This window comes from Dermacentor andersoni, chromosome 7 (genome assembly GCF_023375885.2).
Source record: "Dermacentor andersoni chromosome 7, qqDerAnde1_hic_scaffold, whole genome shotgun sequence".
NCBI lineage: Eukaryota > Metazoa > Arthropoda > Arachnida > Ixodida > Ixodidae > Dermacentor > Dermacentor andersoni.
The window spans coordinates 42,648,469-42,672,411 of NC_092820.1; the positions used below are offsets into that span (position 1 = coordinate 42,648,469).

At 46.7% G+C, this 23,943-nt stretch overlaps 1 protein-coding gene across 1 annotated transcript in view; it reads right to left on the minus strand.

Annotated features, from left to right (window-relative positions):
* LOC126535380 (uncharacterized) overlaps nt 1-19,821 on the minus strand; it is a 53,265-nt gene extending 33,444 nt beyond the window's left edge. Inside the window, exons 1-2 of the mRNA XM_050182264.3 lie at nt 19,689-19,821; nt 15,449-15,736 (exon numbers count right to left, since the gene is read on the minus strand). Of these exons, the coding sequence (XP_050038221.3) occupies nt 15,449-15,736; nt 19,689-19,821 (421 nt within the window). The remainder of the gene's footprint in view (nt 1-15,448; nt 15,737-19,688) is intronic.
* Between the last annotated feature and the right edge of the window lie 4,122 nt (nt 19,822-23,943).

Here is a 23,943-nt window from a genome sequence, read left to right on the forward strand (position 1 = left end):
ACCGATCCCACCAACCCTTACTCTAACACAATGTTCCCCTTTTTTCACAATTGTTCCTGGCCTTTATTTGTTTATTGTGGTTTCTTTACTGTTCTGTGCATTTGTTCTAAAATTCTTACAAGGATCAAAAAAATTCAAATATGGGGTTTTACGTGCCAAAACAACTTTCTGATTATGAGGCATGCCGTAGTGGAGGACTCCGGAAATTTTGACCACGTGGGGTTCTTTAACGTGCACCTAAATCTAAGTACACGGGTGTTTTCGCATTTCGCCCCCATCCAAATGCGGCCGCCGTGGCCGGGATTCAAACCCGCGACCTCGTGCTCAGCAGCCCAACACCATAGCCACTGAGCAACCACGGCGGGTGTTACAAGGATCAAAGCCCTCCCTTATGTAATGTCTCCGGGCCTTTAAGGTTAAAATAAATGAAATGAAAATAGAAGCAATGCATGTTCGCTTGAAAACTTCCCCCATAGAAAGAAAGAACACTCGGTATAGCCCGAAAGTTCAAGTAGAAATACTTTATAACAACTGCAAACCGAACCAAAAAATCCACGCACCACACACATTGTCGAATGTTTTTCATAACAGCATCAGAACGGCACTTCTTTCTAGATGAGCGTTTTATTGCGGAGAAATAGGCATCATAAGGAATCGGGTCTATGCCATTTGACAAATCTACGGATTCTGTATTCTTCATGCGGGGAAAGATGCGTGCTCGAGAGAAGCTGAATTACCAGAGATCACCGAAGAATTCACAGAAATTCAAAGGAATTCCCAAAGATCACGGAAATACTTAAACTTTTCACGACCTACCAAGGAAATCTCACAATCATTGAGCAGTTGGCTGAAGAAATCAAATGAAAATGAAGTGACTATTGTTGAACAAACGAATTTCGTACGTTAAATCAACGTGTGCTTATTGAAGGCCTAGGTGTTCAAATGAATTTCGCGCACAACTTTTTTTTCAGCGTATGTATTAATAAACTTATGTCCAACGCATACCAAAACCTGCAAAATTTCGCTCTTTTTTACTTCCTCGCTGCAACCCAAGCTTTATTGCTGCAAATGTTAGACCCAGTGCAAACCGCACGTTCTACCAAGTTCGCAATAAGCTGCAACACAATCCTTAATCAAGTAGAATTTTACTTTCTGAAGTATTACCGTGGTAACTTAGAAATTTTGGACTAAATTAAATGTGGCTACAAACTCTCAAGAAAACTTCAATGTTTCTCTTTCATTTACAATAAAAAAAACCGATGTTTGCAGCACGTTTGACCATTTTGCGTTGAAAGGCCTGACAGCACACTACTTATCATAATAATCATGCGAATCTATAATTTAAAAAGTTGTTTTTGTTTCCGAAGCCACCTAAACAGCCAACTCTGTACTATTTTTTCGTACACGTCACTCTTGGTAGACTGAAAACAACATCAACCCTTACTTTACTGCAAGCTGCAGCATTTTTCAAGATTGTGCCGACTCTTACGAAGGACATTCTGCGCAGAATGAGCTTAATCTGAATTAAGTTCAACATGGTGAACTCTGAAACCTTCTAGAAGCATACGCCGACGTGTTCTCTTGATTTACAGTGAAAGTGGACTTCTTGCATTGTCGTCTTGAGAAAACGACAACAGAATACATTGACGCCCAATCAGTACCACATGGCCGAGGATGAGGTGCCCGATATGCTCAGGCTTGGTAATATTGAATCTTGCCATTCGCCATACTACTCCGTCATTATATCCGTCAAGAATCCTTGATTATCAAGCTTGTACTAATTTTTTAACTACCAACAAGGTGATGTATTGTGACGAAGAATGAACACGATGGAGGTATCTGGTGTTTGCAGTCGGTAAAAGCGTGAGTCAAAAAATATTATTTGCTGGTACCTCCAAAAAAAGCTTTGCCCAAGTAAAACGGTGTTCTCAAACAATCAAGATAATTCCACTAAATATTAATACATTCGGAATAAAGGCTGTGTCTTCAATTTGGACGCGAGTGATGTAGTGACTACTGTGTGGCCTTATGACAATAATGTCCAACGAGCACATGTAGACGCCACAATGACTGTTCGGTCGAATTCGGCCTTTGGGTGTCAAAAGAAAGTCGCCTAAGTGTGATATTGTAGCCGAAAAAGTCAGGCTTCTCTAACGTGCTCTTGGAATTACGAGATACTAACTGGGTAAAAAAAATATCCAGGCTCCCCACCTCCCCCCCTCCCCCCCACCTTGAAGAGGTGTCTGCTTTAAGAGGAGCTTGGTGTGGTGCGACACGATGCACCCGACCACAAGAGAGTTGGCACTCCGCTTGTAGCCGTGGATGGATTAGCCGTGTCCGGGGAAAATGGGATTCTCGGGCTGGAGCCCATGCCGAGCGCTCGGACCTTTATGGCCACCCGGCGAATGAAACACATTTGGCGTCGGCTTAACGTAGACAGCACCCCGGAGTGACACACCCGGGTTGCCTTGTGTTGTCCTGCTCTCCAATCTTCATCTTCCTCACTTTCAATTTTTTTCCTGTCTTCTCTTAACTTGTCCTTACCACCAACCTTCCAGACGGCGAAGGTTAACCTTTCGTGAGCAGCGTACCTTGGTATACCATGTTTGGTAACAGCTGAAATATACACCTAGAGTTCGTGTGGCTTGTGTTTGCACGGCGTACAGCGTCCCCATGTTCGACTCCAAGGTGTGTGGCTGCCATTCCGCCAGAAACATTAACATTCGCATGGCTTGTTCTTTTCCCGTGCATTCAGATCGCGTCAAGAGAGAACGCACCCAAGATGTATTAATTTACAAATCAGTATTCGAAGACAGAAATTTCCACGCTACAACGTGATCCATAGTGATAAATCGGAAAAGCTAGTGATGGGTGACCTCACACTTTACTGCGGCAAAGTCATTTAAACATATCACAGTCCTAGCTTACAAGCTGACGAAGACGGTCCGCGTTGATCTGCTATTGGAACTCCACTATGAGAAAGAGCGTAACTATTGGTTCTGATGTCGCTTCGAGATTTTGCTGTGGCTGTGCCAGAAAGGGTCTCGTCCCTTGAGACGAAGCCGTATGGCCAAACACAGTTGGCATGTGTCTGGCACCTCGCAAGCGGCCATTGACACAACAACGAGCGAGACGGCAGGGCCTGCACCTAAGGAGGGGCGCGATTCTATCAAACACTCCATGAAAGACACACTTCCTTTCAAGGAGCCGGGAATGTGCCCCGTGAGCTTATTTTCGTTTCTTCAACTGGCAGCACTAACACTTGTTTTATTGTGCACATACAAATACTACAAAACAATGTTAGTGGATTATTCCGTTGCCTACGGGTATCGGATAACTCCTCCGTAGGTAGAATGCGAAGATTCTGTGTGTACAAGAGGCGCACATGAAGGCCACACATACAAATTTTCTATGAAAATACGCCATTTTTCGGAAAGGTCGTGAAATTCTAACGCCTCGTCGGGTGATGAAGTCAACATAGGTGAGCAGCATCTAGCATGTCGCTCTTGTGACCTTAGAACGCCACAAGCAATCTCATTTTGTGAGGCAGTTGCAATCATCTCGCTAGACTTTCGACCTAATGAACAACTCAACCAAAGCAGATTTTTCTTGCTCATTGAGTCCACTTTCTGGACCTTATATGATCGTAGGTTATATCAATGCCCACAATAGCCTCTGGGGAGGGGCTCGGCGGACAATAAAGATCAACTGGTTGAAAAAATATCTTGTAAGCTCTGGTGCACGCCTCATATTTGAAAAAAAAAAAAAAACGTATTCTCACTTCACGCATACCGGATACCCATTCATTGATCTGGCCATTAGCTCTGCTTCGCTAAGTCCTGACCGGAAATGGGGCGTAATCGACAACTCAATACGGATCGACCATTTCCCTACAATACCTAAGTTATTGGATCAAAATGAGGTCCCCGGCGTGTGCGGAAATGGAAGCGACTTGAAATCTTTTGTTTTTTATTATCGAGACCGCAGAAAAGTGCATTCCAAAAACGAATGGTGGTTCACGTAAACTACGCGCCCCATTGTGGGATGACGAATGCAGGCACGTGCAACAAACGCCAAAATGAAGAACGGCGCACAGTGTCTTGAACAAATCAAATCATCAAATTAAATCAAATTTATTTCCCATGTATAAATGATGTAGGCAGCACAAACAAAATGCAAAACATCAATTTGGCTTAACAAGAATCTGCGCACCTTTCGACATTTGTGTACCAATAAAGAAAAACAAGAATTAACAACAGCAACCGAACATTGTTAGGTAGCATTTCAACTATGACGACAGAGGAATCTAAATATACGCTGTGAAGAATCGTAATGAAAGCAATGTAATACAATTTACATTCATCATTGTTGCAGAAACATAAGGAAGGGAGTAAGTAATCAAAAAACAAGTGAATTTAACAAGGATGGTAATGAGTGAAAAAGTAGTGTTCCGTAAAAGGGTGTGTGTCCCGGCTATAAACGAGGTCGCTTTATGACGAGTATTGTATTTTTTTATGCATTTCGATAAGTTCGATAGGTGCTCAATAAAATGACTTCCTCGCTTTTTTTCCGTAAGGTGCTGTTGCAAGATTAATTGATTGCATAATACGTTTACAGCACAAACTTAAAAAGTTTCTTAAAAAATGGGTTCATTGTGTTCGTGTAGGCTGAGTTGCTAATCGCACGCACAGCCATTTTGTAGTTGAGTAAGCTTAGTAATGTTTCATCCTGTAGTGTTGCCTCAGACAAGGTGACAGTATTTCAGTTGCAAAAAAGAGACAGTTATAGACTAATAGTTTGAGGGAAATGGGCAGAGAAAGGCATACCTTTGCAATTGCACGCACGATGCCTGCAAGTTTACCGCTGAACATCTCGAAATATATATTCCAGATTAAAAGTTTGACAAAAAAGACGCCAAGACATTTAACCGAGGAGGTAATATAAACATGCGAGTTTCCTAAAGTTATACCGTCAGTAATATTAGCCCTGCAATTTTCAATTTGAAATAGAATGGCTTTTGTTTGGTTCGCGTTAATGGTTAATGAGTTTACTCGACATCATCTATTAAGCTTATTTAATGCTGATTTTGCGCAAATCACAAGTTCACTACACCTGGCAGACCGCAATAATAATGCGGTATCGCCGGCATAGATAATGTATTTGGCCACTGAAGTAATGTTTGTTATGTCGTTACTATAAATAATAATACTAGCGGCCCAACAATGCTCCGCCGAGGCACCCCACTGGTTACTGATTTAAGATTTAATGTACGGTTTCCTAGTACAACCATTTGAGATCGGTTAGTCGGATAGCTCTTTATTATACTTAAAAATACAGCTCTGAAGCCTTAGGTTTGGAGCTTTCCTTTTAATGTTTCATGGCTAATAAGATCGGAAGCCTTGCAGATGTATATGAATACTCCTAGTGGTAATAACTTCTGTTCATATGCGTTAAGTATAAATTATTTTTGGGAAAAAAGTGTCATTTCCGTAGAGCATCCTTCTGAAGTCAAATTGGCCGTCGGTAATGATGTGGTGTTTTGCACAGAAAGAAAACATTCTAACATTAATTAATGTTTCAAGACATTTAGAAAAGTTCCGTAAGATCAATATTGGGCTGTAATTTGATAATAGGTTCCTGTCACCAAGTTTAAAAATAACAGTTACTTTAGCTACTTGCATTGCTTTCGGAAATGTGCCATTTGAATGTGTGTAGAAATGTTGAATTTCGAGAATTTCGCAGAAGATTGCGCTAAATTTAGGCTCATATAATCGCAGGGGAGGTGGACGAAATGGCAAGCCTGGCGAACGAGCCGAGAAAGATTTTTCTCGTGCATTTATTCCTGCACAGAAGAGGCGTAAGTATGGAATGGGCGTAGGAGGATTCAAAGGGAGCAGACACAGCAATTATCTCTGGTCGATGGTCAAGCAAATGGCTTTGAAGAGCAGTTAGACTTCTTTTGGGGAACAGTTCGCGAGCGTTTCAAGCTCCATCAACTACTTTAGGTCATTCCTTTGACATAAACAAGTAACAGAACGTAAAACACTAGACCGGAAATGCAGACGAAGGAATCCTTTAACCGTCCTTTCAGCGTTGCCGAGCTCAAAGCCTCATTAAACGTATGTCAGAGCACTGCACCCGGAGCTGACAGTATCGTATACGATATGTTGAAGAACATGCACCAAGACACAGAAATATGACTTCTTAGACTTTATAACAACACTTCGGCTTTTTGATGCCCCCTTAAACATATAGAAATGCTGTTTATTTCCGACATTGAACACGGCACAGATTCATCTTCAGGTTACCGCTTGATAGCGTTTCCAGGTTGTCTTTGCAATCTATTTGAAAAGATGATAAATCGCTGTTTGTTACGCGTGTTCAAATGGAACACAATGCTTGACCCTTATCAGTGTAGTGTCAGGGAAGGTCCCTCTACAACCGACCATCAAGTACGCATGGAGCCACACATCCCTGATGCTCAAAAGCCGCCAACGAGATCAGTCATGATCATCTGGGCGCCAGCTCATCAAGGCATTCCTGGCAACGAGGTCGCCAACCACGTGGCTCGAAATCTGACCCACCGAGCCGACGCCGAGGAATCTGAACCCGAGCGCATGCACCCTCTAGTCTCTTACCAAGACATCACACAACACTACAAGCTCACCCGCAGAACATATGCACCCCCACACAAGTCACTACCTAGAGAGCAGGAGCGATGCCTCCGAGCTCTACAGGTTAATACATTCCCCCACCCAACCAGAAATCACCTCATAGACCCTACAAAATTCTCTCCGCAATGCCGCTTCTGTGCAGAGCCCGGGTCCCTCAGGCACATAGTAGGGGGTTGCAGAGCGGCTCCATTAAATCCTCCGGACCCTTACCCCACTAACGAGCTTTGGGAGAGAGCCTTGGCCAGCTCCGACCTCGAGGATCAGCAACGGCTGATTGCGAGGGCCCAGGACGCGGCCCGAGCTCAAGGCATTCTGGAATGAGGACGCCTCTCCAAAGCTTCATTCACCGAATAAAAAAGTTTATTCTCTCTCTCTCTCCCTGATGCTATCGTTCACAATAATACTTCGTCGATATTCATCGACATGGAAAGGCGTATGCCAAGACATGTCACTTGTGGCTATCGAGATATTTCTCGAAGATAGGTATCTGAGAAAACATGCCTAATGTTATAGCAAGCCTATCGAAAAAAAAAAAAATCTGAGCGATAAGGTACCAGAAATGTACGCGAGTATTGCTTCGTAGGTTGTACGATTTCTTGTAGACTCATGAGTTCTCGTACTACACGTTTGTAGGATATTTCGTTCCTGTCACTGAACGACATTTTTCTCGCCCGTCGCCGTTTCCCGTCGCCAGTCACGACGCATCAGACCTTGTTCACCGAACGCACGCTTGAGAGTAGAACGGTGCCACTCGGCAAGCGCTCCGTCACGTGGCTTTGCTAATATCTCGCGGGCTTTCTTCGCAACGCGGAAAGAAGAAATACGCGAAACCTATCGTACAGAAAACAACTTGATCGGCGGTTTCTTAAGGTCGTGACTCGGGGTCCTTAGGTTGCTCCAAGGTTGGATAAATAAGCCTGATGGGTTAGTTATGGGCAAAGGAAAGCATTGTCTCAGTTGATTACTATAGCCCAATGCAAATAGCATCGGTTTGTTTCAATTTGCTTCAGGACTCGACTTTCATACTTAAAATCTTGCCTCAAGTTACACACTGTGAACCACTTGACATCAACGACTACGTAGAATACATAACACCATTGTCTTGCGCTTTATGTCATTCCGTGGCCCTTGCGCCATAAAAGTGCATTAATCATCATCATCTGGATTACTCGGCCGCTAAATATACCTTTAGCTAATTTCTCGGGACTTTTTGTACAGGATTTTTGCCTTAAAATTGGCCTTTGCCTAGACACAAGAGAGGATTATGTGGGTCTATGCCTTTACCTGCCGCTAAACTCCAGTCTGCACGGGATACTAGCGGCCGTCACAGAGTCGGCAATGGCTAAGCGAAATTTTCCGCTCGTCAGTCGTTGGTCCGTGTCACTAGGGCGCACCTAACTAATGTTTTCGAGCCACATTTATCAACTTGGCAGTAAACGATTTTCGCGCAGTGAGCAAGGGGGCCAACCATATCGGCGTGCCAATGGTAGAAGTAAGCGTCCTGGGACGTAAGTATATCAAGAGGAGCAGTTTGGTGATGCACTTTAAACTGTTGGCAATTGAGACAAGCACATGACCAGCGACGGGCGTCTACGCCGATATTGGGCCACACCTAACAAGGGACGAGTCGATGCGTTTCGCGCATGCCAGGATGAGCTAAAGAATAGAGGGCATCAAAGGCGATCCCGTGGTATGGGCGATGCGCGTAATGCCCAAGACGCCCGGTCGACGGAACACAAACAAGGGATACGTCGCAGTGAGGAAGCAAGATATATCGAAACACCAGAGAGTCAGCGCTCATGCGAAGCAGCTGGAGGTCGGCGTCGACACTCCGGGCGGTAGCCATCGCCGGGAATTCGATCACCGGTTGGTCGTGGTCTGTTGCGTAGATGCCGGCGCTAGGAAGTGCGTCGGCAACGGCTGACGTGACGATTGTCGCTGGTGTATTCGGAAATGCAGGCGAGCTGTCTGATTTTGCGGACAGCGTAGGAGGTGCTGCTGGACGCTACGGCAGAAGTCAGTGGTTTGCGGTCGGCTTTCTCAACGTTGTCACAGTTCATCACCGTCCTGCCCTTCTGTCCCATGGCACAGCCGCCAGCGACAGCTAAGCGACTCGCCTCCAAGCTAAATAGGAGCCGGTACGCCAAGTAGTGCTACTGACAGCTGACGTCACTGCCATCCGAACACGCCGGCCGCTTTCTTCGTACCGAGCTCACCGTCCCATCTCCCTGATGAGCGGGCAACATAGAACATCGCGAACAATTGCAGCAGAAGCAAGTGGGAGCGCTCCATCGACGTGGTCGAACGGGGTCAACTGCTAGCTGAGGCGGTGCCGACGGAACTATGATTCGAAGTTAAGAAACCAGTTCCGAGCCCGACGACCAGAACTGCGGGAGCATGGGAGCGAGGACGTGGGGTTAACGCGGTAGTGGCCTTGAGGGAAGAACTTGATCGGGAGAATAAGAGTGCATGACTGACTGGATAGAAGGCAGACTGCGAAGACAGCGGGGCTCAAGCTCTCGGAGGCGGTAGGCCGTGATGGCGGCTAAGGCACCTGGACCTATAGAGAACGATGACGTGAAATCTGCGGTAACTAATCTGTGGGTGATGAAAAATCAGGGAGAGTGTGTGTGCATGAAAACTTCTATTTCTAATAAGGTCTGGAGGCTTGATTTCTTAAGCCAAGGCAGGCCGCTCCCACGTTGGAACTGTCAGGCTGGTATCTGGTGCCAACAAAACATATTTTTAGCCGAGCCCCCTCAATCAGGCGGATGCCTCATTTTGCCGATGCCACTGCTCACACACCGTCAGCCTGCTGGGCGTGTCCTCGGCGTCTTCTCTGGCGGGACCATGGTGTAACGTGGTAGTGGGCTACAGACTTTGATGAGCAATAATTGACGACGGCGAAAGACCGCAAGGAATCTTCGTTTATGTAATTGAACACAGAACGCGCCATGCACATCAACACGCTTGCTTGCACGCAGGAATTGCCAAACGATGTTATATTCCCGCTTGCTGGTGCATGCGCCGTCGGGTTGCCGTGCAAGGGTACCTCTTTTAGGCTCCTGCACCGGACAGATTACTATATGTATGTTTGCATTAATATATATATATATATATATATATATATATATAAAAGTAGTTGACATTTGTCTGCTATAAGTGTGAACAAATACATTACAAAACCCTCAGAATGCTTAATTTCATGGTGCTAATGCCATCCGTAACGGTACCTATATCGTAAATTGTCATTCTCTTCACAAACTTTTATTTATGTTTTTTTACACATTATGTTGCCCTACTTTTGTTTATTGCACTGTTACACATATTGTTTGACACATTAATGCGTGACCTTCCTGTAAATGTTTACATTATTAGAAAATGTATATTATCTCGTTCTATGCTGCAATCAGACTTCTGCACTACTGTTATTGTACAAGTTATTTGTACTTTTTCTTGGCCTGTGTACAAAAGGCACACAATACTACGGGTCTAGTCGGGTGTCTTAAGTCGTCACCTTTCCCTTCACCACCTGGACAATGATTGATTCATATATTTTTATATAAACGCATTGTGATTGTGATGTTTTAGTTCTTACACCAACCGATCATAGCGACACGACCTTAACCCATTAGGGACCGGTTTGTTTTTTTTTTCTTGCTATCTTGAAATAAATCTAATATATTAACTTACCTTTATACTAATAATTCACATGCAAAAAATTATTACTCTTGCCTAATTATTTTTTGAAATATAGCCCGTAACCATATGCTCACACTGGGCCCTTACGCTACAGCAAAATACGCGAAGTGAAAAACATTTATTTCAAGCCATGAAACATCACAAAAAACATACATAGCGAATAGCCGAGCACTTATTTAGTGTGACATGGTTTAAATCATGGAATACACATGCCGACGTCATACTTTGTGCATTGTGTGTGCACTGCACTGTTGCAATTATCTCATGCACACCTCCGCCTCTTGCCATTAGGTATTGGTGCAACAAAGTGGGCCACTTGGTCATACCGTGTACCAGTCAGGACACACCAGTCTTTGGGATTCTGTGTTGACCAGGTCCTCTATGCTTATTGTCCCATCGCATCAGGTAGCTTTGTGCAATTTGCCTGCGGAATTCCACCTGCGTGACGTTGAACCCTGTGCTACGAATTAGCGCCCAAGCGTTGCTGATATATACACCACAAAGTCAAGTGAAAATCGGCCACCACCACTTTTTGCCACGAATTATAATCCTGTGGGCGCCTACATTTGCATCCATCTGGTCCGTACCTCCCATGAAACTTGTGCTGAGCATCCGTGTTTTTGCGGGCCACCTTGATTTTCTTGTTCTCAACACGAGAGTAGCTGTCTGCAGATGACATTGGCTCTACGCCGTGAATGGTGCTTACGATCGTTACTACAGAATGGTCCATCCAGCGGACAACAATTACCCATTGTCGCTCAGCACGGGCTCTTCGTGCCCGCTAGGTTGGCGCTTGACGAATTGTGGTCGAGCGATAGGGCACTCTTTGGGAACATGGTTCTGCTTCACTGTACCTGTGCCTTCGTAGCCCTGTGCCTTGAAATGCCTGAGTAGCGGCATGCCTGTGAATAAATTATCAAAATAGAAAAAGAAAGGATGGTCGTGCGTCTCTGCTGCGAGTTCATCCACCATTTTGAAGAAGTGGCGCCGTTGCTTTTTCGAAGTCCTTTTCATATTTTTAAGATGTTCCAGGATCCCCTGCTTGCCTTGGTACACTTTGAAGTTTACAAAGTATCCGTTCTTGGCATTTAGGCACCATATTTATACCCGAAGCGGATAGATTTTGCGCGCATAAGCTGTTTACAGCCATGACGACCATAATACTCAATCATACTTTCGTCATAGCTCAGATAACGCACAGGTTGAAAGTGCTCCAGAAACCTTGCTTTCAATAGTGCCATCAATGGACGCAACTTTGCCAACTTGTCACTAAGCGTTAGGCTTGCATTTCGCACAGTGCAGGAATCGCATTATCTGTACGAAGTGATTTCTTCACATAGCATTGTAGGCCATCGTGTTGCGCATATCCAAGCAGCTGTCCCAATAGCACTTTTTCCCTGGCAAGCGGTTATAGCCGGACAAAACGAGCGCTCCAAGAAAACCTTTCTTCTTTGGTAACCTCCTGATCGGGCGTATTGAAAAATAACGCATACTTTCGTGTTTGTTTGACTAGCAGCTCCACGACGGCGTCGTCAAAAAAAAGATTTCGAGCAACTCAACACGTGAAAAGTTCGTGTAAGCAGCAAAGTTTGGGTAGGGAAATATATCAAGGCTTCTTTGGAGATCACCGTTCGTCCACTTAGAAGCAGTGGATAATTTCGCAGGAATGGCCGCATCAACTACAGCAGAAGAAACCCCTCATGTTCAGTCACCTTGCCTGCTGGGGTCGTCATCGTCCTTGTCGGATCCACCAATGCGGCGTCCGTCAGAGAAAACAGTTTCAGCGCCGGCTCATAGCTGCCGCCCGATTAGATTGTCAATGAGCCCGTCTGAGTCTTCATCGGCCGACTCTTCATTCGAATAGGTGCTAGCCTCTCGCGGGTCAATATAAATCACTGACAAGTCGTCATCGTCTTCTTCGAGTATCTTCGCTATTTATTCCAACATCAGCCTATTCAGACAATAAAATAAGAAATAACCACTGTGGGAACGCGCCAGCAGCCGTGCAAGAGAGAAGAATGCAGTTTAAAAGAAAATCAAAAGTTAGGTCGCCTAAAGGCCCAGCGTGACCATATGGCAACGCGCAAGATAACACGCTTGTTCATGGATAAATCAAACATTAATCTTTAACAACTGCTCATCGAAGGTCATATATTCAAAGAGCAATATGGAGACAAGGATATCCAACTATTGCCTTAACAAGTAGCGAAAAAAAAAACGCATTACCCCTTGGAGTGATGCATGGCGACGCTACTCGCACAGCAACACTTATTCCCGCCTTTGTGAGGGGCTCCCACAAAACGACGGATACCTGCTGCCACTTGATATCCATAAAGGGAACTCTCATCTGTCTAACGGCATGTCAAAGGCGAGTTTAGTGCCGTTTTGTTATTCTTAATTAATTGAAAGCCACTGTGCAGACTAACGTGACCTTATGGTCACGCTGGTCTTTAATGGGTTAAAATCCACGCGGCAAATTGCCCGACAGGCTGCTCTGCGTGGAGTAAAAAAACTACCACTGTCAAATTAGTTTAAAAAACATACAGGTGCCGCAGCTTATGACGTGTGTCACTTCAGCAGGTAAGAGAAATTACCGCGTACTGTAGTTACCGCTGCACTCAAAGCCTACACAGCGGTAACCTCGTATGAACTGACAACACGTAAAATTCACCCAGAAGGAGCCAGAACATCTACATATCGTTCGGTAGCACTTGACTGCAACACATCATTGCCGGGCCACAGCCTGTCACAGTTGAGACTCCATAATAATTAATGCCCCAGAGGGATTTCTAACGCCAAATGGCTGCCGCATCGAAAGGAAGCTGTCAACGCGAAATGCAAGACGGTTTGAGGTTTTGGAAGATAAAAGCCCTGATTTTATAATATTTAGAACCAATAGTATATGCGGTAGGACAAATGCTTATAAAGAATCACCTGACGGCCGCGACATTTAACAAATTTTGGTAATTTCTATATGGAAAAATCGTCAGATAGCTTGAGCAAAAATAACCTTATACGAACATTATCACCGTTAGTTTCCTACGTAACATTATGCCCAAATTTCATTTTAACCAAATTATATGCACTGTTCAGGTGCTCACTGCACCAAAAAAATTCTCACTAGTCCATAATATGAATGGTATTCTTTCAAGCGACGGCACAAGTTTACTATTTTTAGCCTTTTCATATGATATTCAATTATCTTGACCTCACGGGCTCCTGGAGAAGATCTCTGGTCACACTGGTCTGACCGCGGTCTTGTCTACACACGCCGAAGGCCAGTAATTTACAGCTTCGACACGCCGCAGTGTCAGTTTCAAACAGAATTATTCGTAAAGACTTGGTAGGCGCGGTGTGGCCCCTCAAATAAATCTTACGCCCCTGAGATAAGCCAAATATGTTTATGCTTCCTGATGGGTGCGACAGGAGAGCTGTACTGTGAATGGAAAGATTCAAGCTTGACAAGCCTGAGCATATCGTGCGTCTCCTTTTTGGCTACCGAGTATTGCGGTCTCTCAATCGATTCCCCTGTTATCTCCAGACTGTAATGCAGCAAGTTCTTTTTCTCCGTGAAAACATGGAGCACGTCCTGATATGCGTCTAGAAGGTCTTAAACCTAAATATATTACCCTAATTAGGATCAAGCTTATTCAAGGGACATTGTCTATTGAATGTTTTTTGAAAGTGGACATGTTCAGAGTCGTGAAAAGCATAAAAAATCGTTGGGTCGGGCGCAAAAAGATAAGGGGCATTTTTTGTATTAGGTGTGCCAAGTGTAGTATGTGCTAATAATGAGTACTTGTTAGCTATTTAGGTGGTTCCAGAAGCAAAAATAAATTTCATATTCATATATTGTAAATATGATCATGGTAACACTCCTCAGAAAATGTAAACAAAAGGAACAGAGGTAACAAGAGTTAAATATACTTTTAAAAAGAAGCACGGACAGGTCGCGCAAACTAAATTACTTGGTAACTAACCTTCTGCCAACGAAATAAAAACTGTGATGTTGTTTTGACGTTTCAATTGGGCTGCAAAGCCGGAAGTCGAACTCTGTTGGCGGCTAAATGCAAAACACACCCGTAGGTTGCATTGGGTGCACATAACGACCCTCGGATGTTCCAAGGTGGCTTGGAGCCTCGCACTACCTGAAAAAGATATGACGCGAGACGTCGTCGCTGAGATGAAGACCTGCGCTGCCGTGAAGGCGGTAGCGTCAAGCACTCCAAAAGAGCTGGTGAGTCGCTACGGTATTTTGCTTGTTCGTTCGTCCTGTTATCGTAGTAAGCAGGCCAGCATGTCCCGTCATCGTGCCGATTGCCACGGTGATCAAAATTACGAGGTTGCTCATAAGACGGTGGTGACTCAATGCGACGAGGGGGAGGGGGAAAGAATCGGGTGACGTGTCGCGAATAATGCAGTGGAATAAAATCGCGCGTTTACGGGCCGTGCTGAAATTGTCATCAAAAGATAACTGGCACGGCCTTCCTACTATTAAAGATCCGTAGCTCATCTGCATGAGTAACCGTCGTGTAATTGATTACTACGATGCGCGTTCATAGGAGGATTTGTCACTATTAAACAAGGCGCGAAGTTGTTCGCGTCTACAAAAGCGGCACTGATGGAATTCTCACCACATACACACAAAGAAAAAACCTCTCGAACCCGGGGGCATAGAGCGAAACCGCCTCACGTCGTTCAAGCTCTTCGCGCACCACTTGCCGAATCACAAGTGCCAGGGCGGATGAAGCTGGGCCCACCTCAACACTGGCAACGATAGTTACATTGGCCAGGCAGCCGAACTTCGGTTTGATACGCCGAGCTTGGAAAGCTTCAAATGTGCTTTAGTGCAGAACAACGTCACTTACAGACTCGAGACTGTATTTTTCCTATGAGGAACTGGCACACATCCTGGGCGATCTATTTGAGGAGATGATCAACCTCCACCTTTTTTGTCATCTGAGGATTCAGGGCCTTGCACAAGTTCATCACATGCTCGATGTACCTCATGCAGGTTTCTGCGGGAAATTCTGCTCACCATATTAACATTTGCTATGCACACGTCTATTTACCTGCCTTGTCTCCGAAACCGTTCTTGATTTCTCTTCCGAACTTCTCCCACGTTGTCTTCCTTTCTTCGTTATTTTCAAGCCACACAGACAATGTTGCCTTGAGGAAGAAGGCGACGTTCTTAAACTGGGCGATAGAATTCGAGCCATTGAGCCGACTTCCTTGCTGGTAAAAGCTGTGATATTCCTTCACATCCTCGCCGGCTTTGTGGGCGACTGCTCGTGGCTTGATGTAGGGCTGCCACGGGACCCTGGAAGAAGCTGTCGGGTTGCCACCGTCTGAAGCCAGCTCTGTTGGCAGACCGGCAATACGGTGATTTCGGCGAAGCTTCTTGGACTCTGTCTCTCCGATCAGTTCGTCCTAGTTCTTTGGGGATGCTGCTGTTGTGCCCCGCATCTCCACCAAAACTGTAAGGATGGGGCGTTGGAAGGGTCACCGCGCCAACACAAACCACTCCCAGTACAAGCGGACTTCTCCCTCTTCTTCTTTCCTTAATGTCGCTTTGGTGTAAGAATATTGCGCTTTCGGCACATAAAACCCCACATTTTGATGACATTAAAACAAAGAGTATATGCATAACGTCAAATGCTAAAACGGATTATCGGATGGTAGCTACATTTGAGAAAATGCTATACTTTCCTAAACAAGAAGTTGTAATTTGGTTTGAGCATGAACCTACTTATGTCATTATTATTGTCCTCAGTTTAAAGAGGTCCAATATGAATTACATTCTTTTTAAGGAATATGTGCAGTGTAGGTGCTCACTAGGCCTAAATATTAACAGCAATCCCCAATGTAATCGCACAACAGTGTTTCAAGCGACAGCACAGCTTTCCTTTGCTATGGTCAGCCTATGGAAATGATTTTCAGTGTTATATACATAAAAGGCCCCTGGACAGAAGTACTAGTAAAATTGTGCCCGCTTTCATCAGTTTTCTGCCATGAAATTATGCAGATAAAGGCATTACGCTGAATTTGCAACTCGTATGGCATACTGTTTAATAGTTATGGCTTACTTGTGACTGACCAAGTGAAGCCTAAAAAAGATCCTGTTCAGCAGCGGAAACAGGTTCCAGGGTTACACCATGGAGCTAAGCCCGTCGGCGTTTGTTACATCGGAAGGACCTTGCTGACGCCGCGTTCCACGGTGCGGCTCAGGTAACTCTAGTCGAGTTTGGCTGAAGTGGCAGTGAACTTTATTACTTTGAGCAGAATGGAAGTCTCATGCACGTATATGGAGAGAGAGAGAGAGAAACAACTCTACTGGTCCATTATGAAATGAAACGCGTTAAGCGTCTGATGGGGTGGCTCCCTCTTCGCGGGCTCCATATGCTTCCAGGGCCGCCTGGCCCCTGTGGATCAGTCGGAGCTGGTCTTCCAGGGCGGGGCTGGACAGCATGATCTCCCATCGCTCGTAAAGGGTGGGGATAGCAGGGGGGTGAGTTATGGGTATAGGTGGGGGGTGGTGTATGGAAAAATTGCACTCTCCTATGACGTGCCGAAGGGTGCCTAATGCATTGCAGTGAGGACATGTGTTCTTATATCTCTCTGGGTATATCTTGTTCTGGAGGCAGGGGTGGGGAAAGGATCCTGCCTGGATTTGCCTGTATATTGTTTGTTCGGCTCTGGTCAAGGAGTGGTGGGGGTGCGGGAATGTCTTCCTGCCGTCCCTGTAATATTTGGCTATATTTCTGTAATTTGTGATGGGTTGCCATCCCCTTGCCTCCTCCTCATTGGCCCGGGAGTTTAGCGCTCGGGCCTGTTGATGAGCATATTCATTGCCCTCAACTGAGGAGTGAGCCGGGACCCAAACTAATTCGATCGCTTGTTTAGGAGGCGTAGCTTTACCAAGAATTTTTAGTGCCGCAAGGGACACCCAGCCAGATCTGTAGTTCTTGTATGCAGCTTGTGAGTCCGTGACGATCTTGGTGACGTTTGGTTGCAGGAGTGCGAGAGCTATCGCTGCTTCTTCTGCTTCCTCCGAAGACGGAGTGTAGATTGATGCGCAGGTGACCAGCTTTTCTAGCCCGGTGACCACGACTGTTGCCCTCTTGGAGCATTTCGATAGAGAGGCGTCTGTATATAAAACAGTGTCGTCTTCCTCCAGGGTCCTGGAGATGGCTCTTGCCCGGGCGTCGCGTCGTCCGACATGCCTTGTGGGGTTCATGTTGCGTGGTAGTGGTTTGCATTCCAACTTCTCACTCAACTTTTCGGGTAATTGGTCGTGGCGGGTGTAGTGCGATTCTTGCCATCCTAGCTTGCGGAGGACGCTTCTGCCCGCCTTGGTCTGGCTAAGGCGTACCCTTTGATTGGATAGCTGGGCTTCTACGAGCTCGGCTAGTGTGTTGTGCACTCCCATTTGAAGTAATTTTGTCGTGGATGAATTTATGGGAATACCCAGGGCCTGCTTCGTGGCTTTCCTGATTATTGCGTCAAGTTGTAAGACGTCCTTCTTGAGGAGCTGCAGGTACGGCGCTGCGTAGACGATTCGTGAGATAACAAAGGCCTCAACGAGGCGCAAGGTGTCCGATTCCTTCAGACCCCTCCGCCTGTTGGCCACTCGTCTGATCATGTTCAAGATTTGGTCTGACGTGAGCTTCAATTTTCTAATCATGGCTCTTGCCTTGCCGTCTGCCTGGATCAGGAGACCCAGGATCCTGAGTTGAGGTACCGGGAGGATCCGGTTCCCTTCCAAAGCGATTTCTATGTTTTCTGCTTGTGCCCTTGATGCACGTGGTCTGACAATGGTCAGCTCCGATTTTTGAGGCGAACAGCAAAGGCCACATGTCTTCACATAGCTGTTGATCGTGTCAGCCGCTTTTTGGAGCGTGTTTTCCATCCAGCCATCGGACGCTGCCCTCGCAGTCCAGAGGGTGATGTCGTCGGCATATAATGCGTGGCCCAGACCATCTATTGACTCGAGAAGCTTGGGCAACGGCAGGAGAGCCATGTTAAATAGGAGGGGGGAAAGGACCGAACCTTGCGGCGTTCCTCGATCCCCCAGGGAGATCGGTTGGGATGTCTCCTCTCCTATTCTGATCCTTGCCGTTCGGTTACGAAGAAAGTCTCGGATGTAGTTATAAGTTTTCACTCCACAACCCGTGTTGCGCAGGTTGCGGAGGACACTTTCATGTGTGACGTTATCAAAGGCACCTGTGAGGTCTAGCGCTAGTATCGCTCGCGGCGCTTGCTTCGTTGCTCGCTTAATTACCAGTTCGTTGAGTTGTACGAGAACATCCTGGGTGCCCAGGTGCTGCCTAAAGCCATACATTGTCTCTGGCATCTGATCGGTGGCATCAAGATGTCGCTGCAACCTCTTAAGTACCATACGTTCCATGACCTTCCCCACGCAGGACGTGAGGGATATCGGTCGCATGTTGTCGACGTGAGGTGTCTTCCCAGGCTTGGGTATGAAGCGGACTTCTGCCTCTTTCCATTCGTGTGGAAGATTGCCAGACTCCCAGACCCGGTTCATATACTCAACCAGCTGTCTGCGGGCCTTGTGCTCGAGGTTGTTAAGTAACTTGTAGGTAATGGTATCGGGTCCCGGCGAGCTGCCCCTGTTGCTCTCGGAGATTGCCGAGATCAACTCGGTGTCAGTGAATGGCTTGTCTAACGCTTCATTGGTAGGTACTGCGTAGTCGGGAGGTGCGATATCACCCTTCTCCGTTTTCAGGTACTTGGCCTTCAGGTCGTTGATGAGTTTGTCGGCACCCCCAGTATAGTTGTTCAGGGTGCGCGTGAGGCTTCGATTAGTGGCGCTCTTGCTGCCGAGAGGATCGATCAGGTGACGAAGGAGGCACCACGTCTTCCTGGTAGAAAGGGTGCCCTGCAGTCCATCACAGACGCTCAGCCAGTTCTCTCTGCACAGCTTGGACGCGTATTCAGCTGCTTGCTTGTTGAGATCATGGATGCGTTTGCGAAGTTTCTTGTTGTGTCGTTGTTTCTTCCAGCGTCTAGTGAGGCTGTGTCGTGCTTCCCAAAGGTGGGCAAGCTTTGCGTCCACACAGGGTGTCTGCAGTGTGGTCGCAATTTTCTGGGTGTATTTTTCTACCAGCTCGAGTTGTTCCTTAGCCCATTCCCCATACGATTTGGTGCTGTTCGTGTCCTCGTCTTCATCGGCTGCTTGCCTTTTTCGAAGTTTGTCCCAGTCAGTTATCTTTGTTGTTCCCATTCGGGCCTTGAACGCGGGCCCCCTGATCGTAATATTGAGGATATCGTGGTCCGACCCCAGGTTCGCACCTGTGTTCTGCCACGACACGTCCAAATTTCCACTCAGCAGGGTAAGGTCTGGAGTGGTGTCCCGGGTCGTACTTGTGCCCATGCGGGTGGGAGTGTCTGGTTCGTTGAGTAGGGCTAATGTGTGCTGATCCATGAGGTTCGCCAGCACCCTGCCTCTCTTGGAGCAAAATTTGTAACCCCATATTGTGTGAGGCGCATTGAAATCTCCTAATATCAATAGGGGTCGGCTGTCCGCCTCTCTCTTGCTGTCGAGTAATGTGCCCTCTATGTCGAGGTTCTTCTTGGAGGGCCGACAGTATGCGTTCAGTATAAAGATGTTGTCTTTGCTTCCTATGCCTCTGCTGTGAATTTCCAAGAGAACCTGTTCACACCCTCTCTGGGTGGTAATGTGCTGCGTTGCAGCTATGTTGCTTCGGACTAGGATGGCTGTGCTTTTCTCACTGCGATCGGTGTATGTGACGTACCCCGCGAGTTTTGGTCGCGAGTTCGTTTCTTGAATTGCAAGGATATCCGGTTTGTGTTCCGCATTATCTATGTATTGCTGTAATTCGCCTATTTTGTCCTTAATTCCTCGGCAGTTCCATTGGGCTAAGATCGTTGTATCTTCCTTCCTATTTTTACGCCTGGCCGCCATCTTGGCTCAGGTTGGTAGTCGTGAGACTACTCGCCATGCACGGTTTCCCATATGGGGCTCCCTTTTTAGCTTTTTGAGTGGTTAGTATCAGCTGGTTGACATTAGCTTCTAGCGCGTCGAACTTGGCCATCTTGGACGTTATCAAGCCGATTTGGCTGGCAAGCTGTGTGACCATCTCGGTGAGGGCTTCAATGGGCTTGGCCCACGCCGGTTCCTCAGATGGACTCGGTTCAATTTTCTCTGCCTCCATTGCTGTTACCGGGGGCTCCGGTTGAGCGTCCCTCTTGGCAATTTTGCGTTTTGTGACATCCTCGCTGCTTTTCGATTTTTCTAATGCCTCCATGCGCGCAAGAAGCGCGCTGATTTGCTCATTTTGCTTAACTACAAGCGCTTTGAGTTGCATGCATTCCTCACAATCTTTCTTGGGAGTCTGGGGAAGGGGAGGGAAATCTTTGTTGCTAAGAGCGATAGGAGATCTAACTGCCCAGCCCACCTGTTTAGCGGCGTTCCTCGACGGTGTCTGGCTCCGGGTCTTCGACCTTGAGCGCGACTCCCGGCGGCGCCCGCTGCAGCTGCTGCCGGCCACGTCACCCGGCGACGACGCTCTCAAGCCCGGCTTTGAGGCGCAGCTGCTGCTCCGCCCTCGTCCGCCTTCACGGGAAAGAGAGTGATCCCGGTACCCTGACGTAGCTGCTCCCTCCCGACGTGGCGGCTTGGAGGCTTCTGCAGGCGTGTAGTTGGTATCTTTCCGCTCCCACCGGCGTTTCCGTACCACGTACGGGATCTTGAAGCGAGCTCTGCACACCTTGTCTGCGGTCAAATGTTCTCCTCCACAGAGGTCACACTTGGGGGTACACTTGTGCTGTTCATCGGGATTGTGAGCACCACATCCCCGGCAGATCCGGTCTGTTGGATCAGGGCAAACATCCATGCGGTGGCCCAGGCGACCGCACTGATAGCAGATATCTATCTGTTTTCTGTATAACGAGCATTTGGCGAGCAGGCCCCCGTAACGAACGTAGTTCGGCACTTTGGGTCCATTGAAGGCGATCACCACAGACGTCGTGTTAGCGATGCGGTTGGCCTCTACAGCAGTGAGATTATATTCGTTGACGATGTTCTCGTTGATTTCTTGAACCGTGTCTCCGAGGGGGACGCCTCGTATGACTCCCTTGGTCATGCCATGGGGGGCGGATTCGTAGGCGCTGACCTCGTGCTCATTTCCTTGGACGACAATCTTGGTGACTCCAACATACCGGTTAGCATTTTCTCTCTTTGAAGTACTGATGACAACGATGTTTTGCTGGTAATTTGGGCATATCACGTCCCGGATCCATTCTTCTTTGGTGACTCCCGCCGCAGTGTAAATGGCCCGGCCAACTTCCATATGGCCGACCTTGCTGATATTCAGACCCCCGCGTGGTCTCACCACGATCTTGGTATCGTCTCGGGGCAGTGCAGGCATGCGTGCTCTCTTGATTAACGTATCCTTGGCGTTCTCGGGTCTACGACCGGCACCGGAGGGTTTTGATTGAAGTGCATTGGGTAGACCTAGGTCTCGCTGACGTGGTCGGGACTTGCGTTCACCGGCGATGCGCCAGTCCAGGGTCCTGGTTACTTCTTCGGGTTGAATATCCTCGCCCTCTATTTCAACACTCATGGGAGTGGCCATGATGCAGGTAGAGTTCGGAATAATGTGCGTTCCAGCAGCGACCGCCCGTCGGCCGCGGCGGCTAGGCCAAGCGGTCGGCGGAGCATGCCTAGGCTTAGCGACGACTCGCCTTAGGTGGGCACACAATCGTCCTTAAAGTCCCAAAAAATGGTCCCCTACCTTAAAGGCAGGTATCCTCGTGGTCCTGATGGCTACACGGAACACTTGGTGCAAGAATGTTTGTAGTACAAGGTGATAATCCGGCACAGTCATCGAAAAACTGCAAAGCCGATGTGAAGCGCGTCCCACCGGTTATGCGCCTTCTTCTTCCTCCTCCACGTATATGGAGCTTTTAGGAGGACATGCCAAAGATAACTGCAAGGTATAAACGTGCTCATTTCATTTTAATACATCAAGCTTTATTGCAGTAGTATGCACCTGTAGTCACTTAGTGTCACCGTGAAGTTGATATTTAGGTGCACTTCCCGGAGAGTATAAAACATGGTCTCCTATAGTTCGCACCTTGTGAACAATGCATCCGTTTCCAATTCCTTGGTATTGGGTCAACGTTCTTGCTGCTAATAATTCCTATCTCGCTACATTATCTACACGCGCCACGCTGACGCCACTGATGTCTTGAAATGCAGGTTTCTCAGGATAAGGGTCTTCCTTTGGGAAGTATGCTAGAAGGAAAGATGGCACTTACATCTTTATATTCTACACGCAAGTGAGACAGAGCAGCGGTCTTGGTTATAATGTTTTGTTCATACGTTATGTAATAGATGTCAAGGATTCAACAAAAATTTGCTTCGTAGGATGACATCGTAGGAAAGTTTTCGTCACTAACCTAGTGACTATCATGATGTTAGCAACCAGATGAGTTTTCTTCAAATCTTGACTAACTGGTACAGCACTACGGACAAGATATAACCAAGATTCGCCAGTGCGTTTCACTCACGTCTAGAATTGCCACCTGTGTACCACCATTTCTTCAACCGAACTAGCAAAGTGAAAAAACTGATATTGAAAATCTGCACTTGAAAACATCGTAGGTGTCACCACGGAGCCTACACCTAAATGAGCAAGCCGAGAAGACATTACTGACAGCACAAGTACAAGTAAGCCAACAGAAACTGAAGGGCTTGAATGCGGATGGTTGGAAACACCCACGGAAATAGTCTTGAAGAAGAGGCTGATTTTAAGGGGCCTGTTTGGAGTGTATTTCGAATTTGGCTTATTGCACAAATATATTTATACGATACTAGCGGCAAGCCGATGGATTGCCCCACGATGAGAAAATAACAGATAATGAACCCTGCAATAGTGTACGCAACATGGCCCACCTGATCGTGCAGCTGAGTTGCAACGAATCCTACCACGAAGAGACAGAATAGGTTACGACATGGCGAAATTACACTTCACCTTCAAAACCACAAAACACTTCTCTACATCCTAGCTGACTAGAAAAACTCAATAATAATTTCTATTCAGAGTAGACGGCAAAGCCCCGACTTTATCCAGCAGGTAAAAGCCTATAGCTCTTATCTCTTTGGGCAATCTCTATGTGCAATCTCCTTGGAAAAGTGACGAACCTACGCCTGATCCTCTTTTTTCAAAGGAACACAAGAAAAAGCTGTTTCTGGCGAAGTGGGTCCACCATAGGTCATCTTGTCTTCATCGGGACAAATATTCGTGATGCCTTTGTGCATAAACAAGTTCTTTCGCCTGTATTTTTATGTATAAACAAAGCATTTAGGCATGACTTAGCCATTTGGAATCCGCGATCTGGCTGCAATAGCCGCCCTAGGCAACTTGCTGCATAAGTTTCAAAGTGAACACCAAAACTGCATACTCTGTGTTCAAGTTGGAATCGTCTTCTTTCGTCGATATACCCAGTAGGCTAGTTTACCACAAGCTGGGGTGCTATGCAGGATGCGCCGAGTTTCTCGTTCACCCGAGTTTTACCCGAG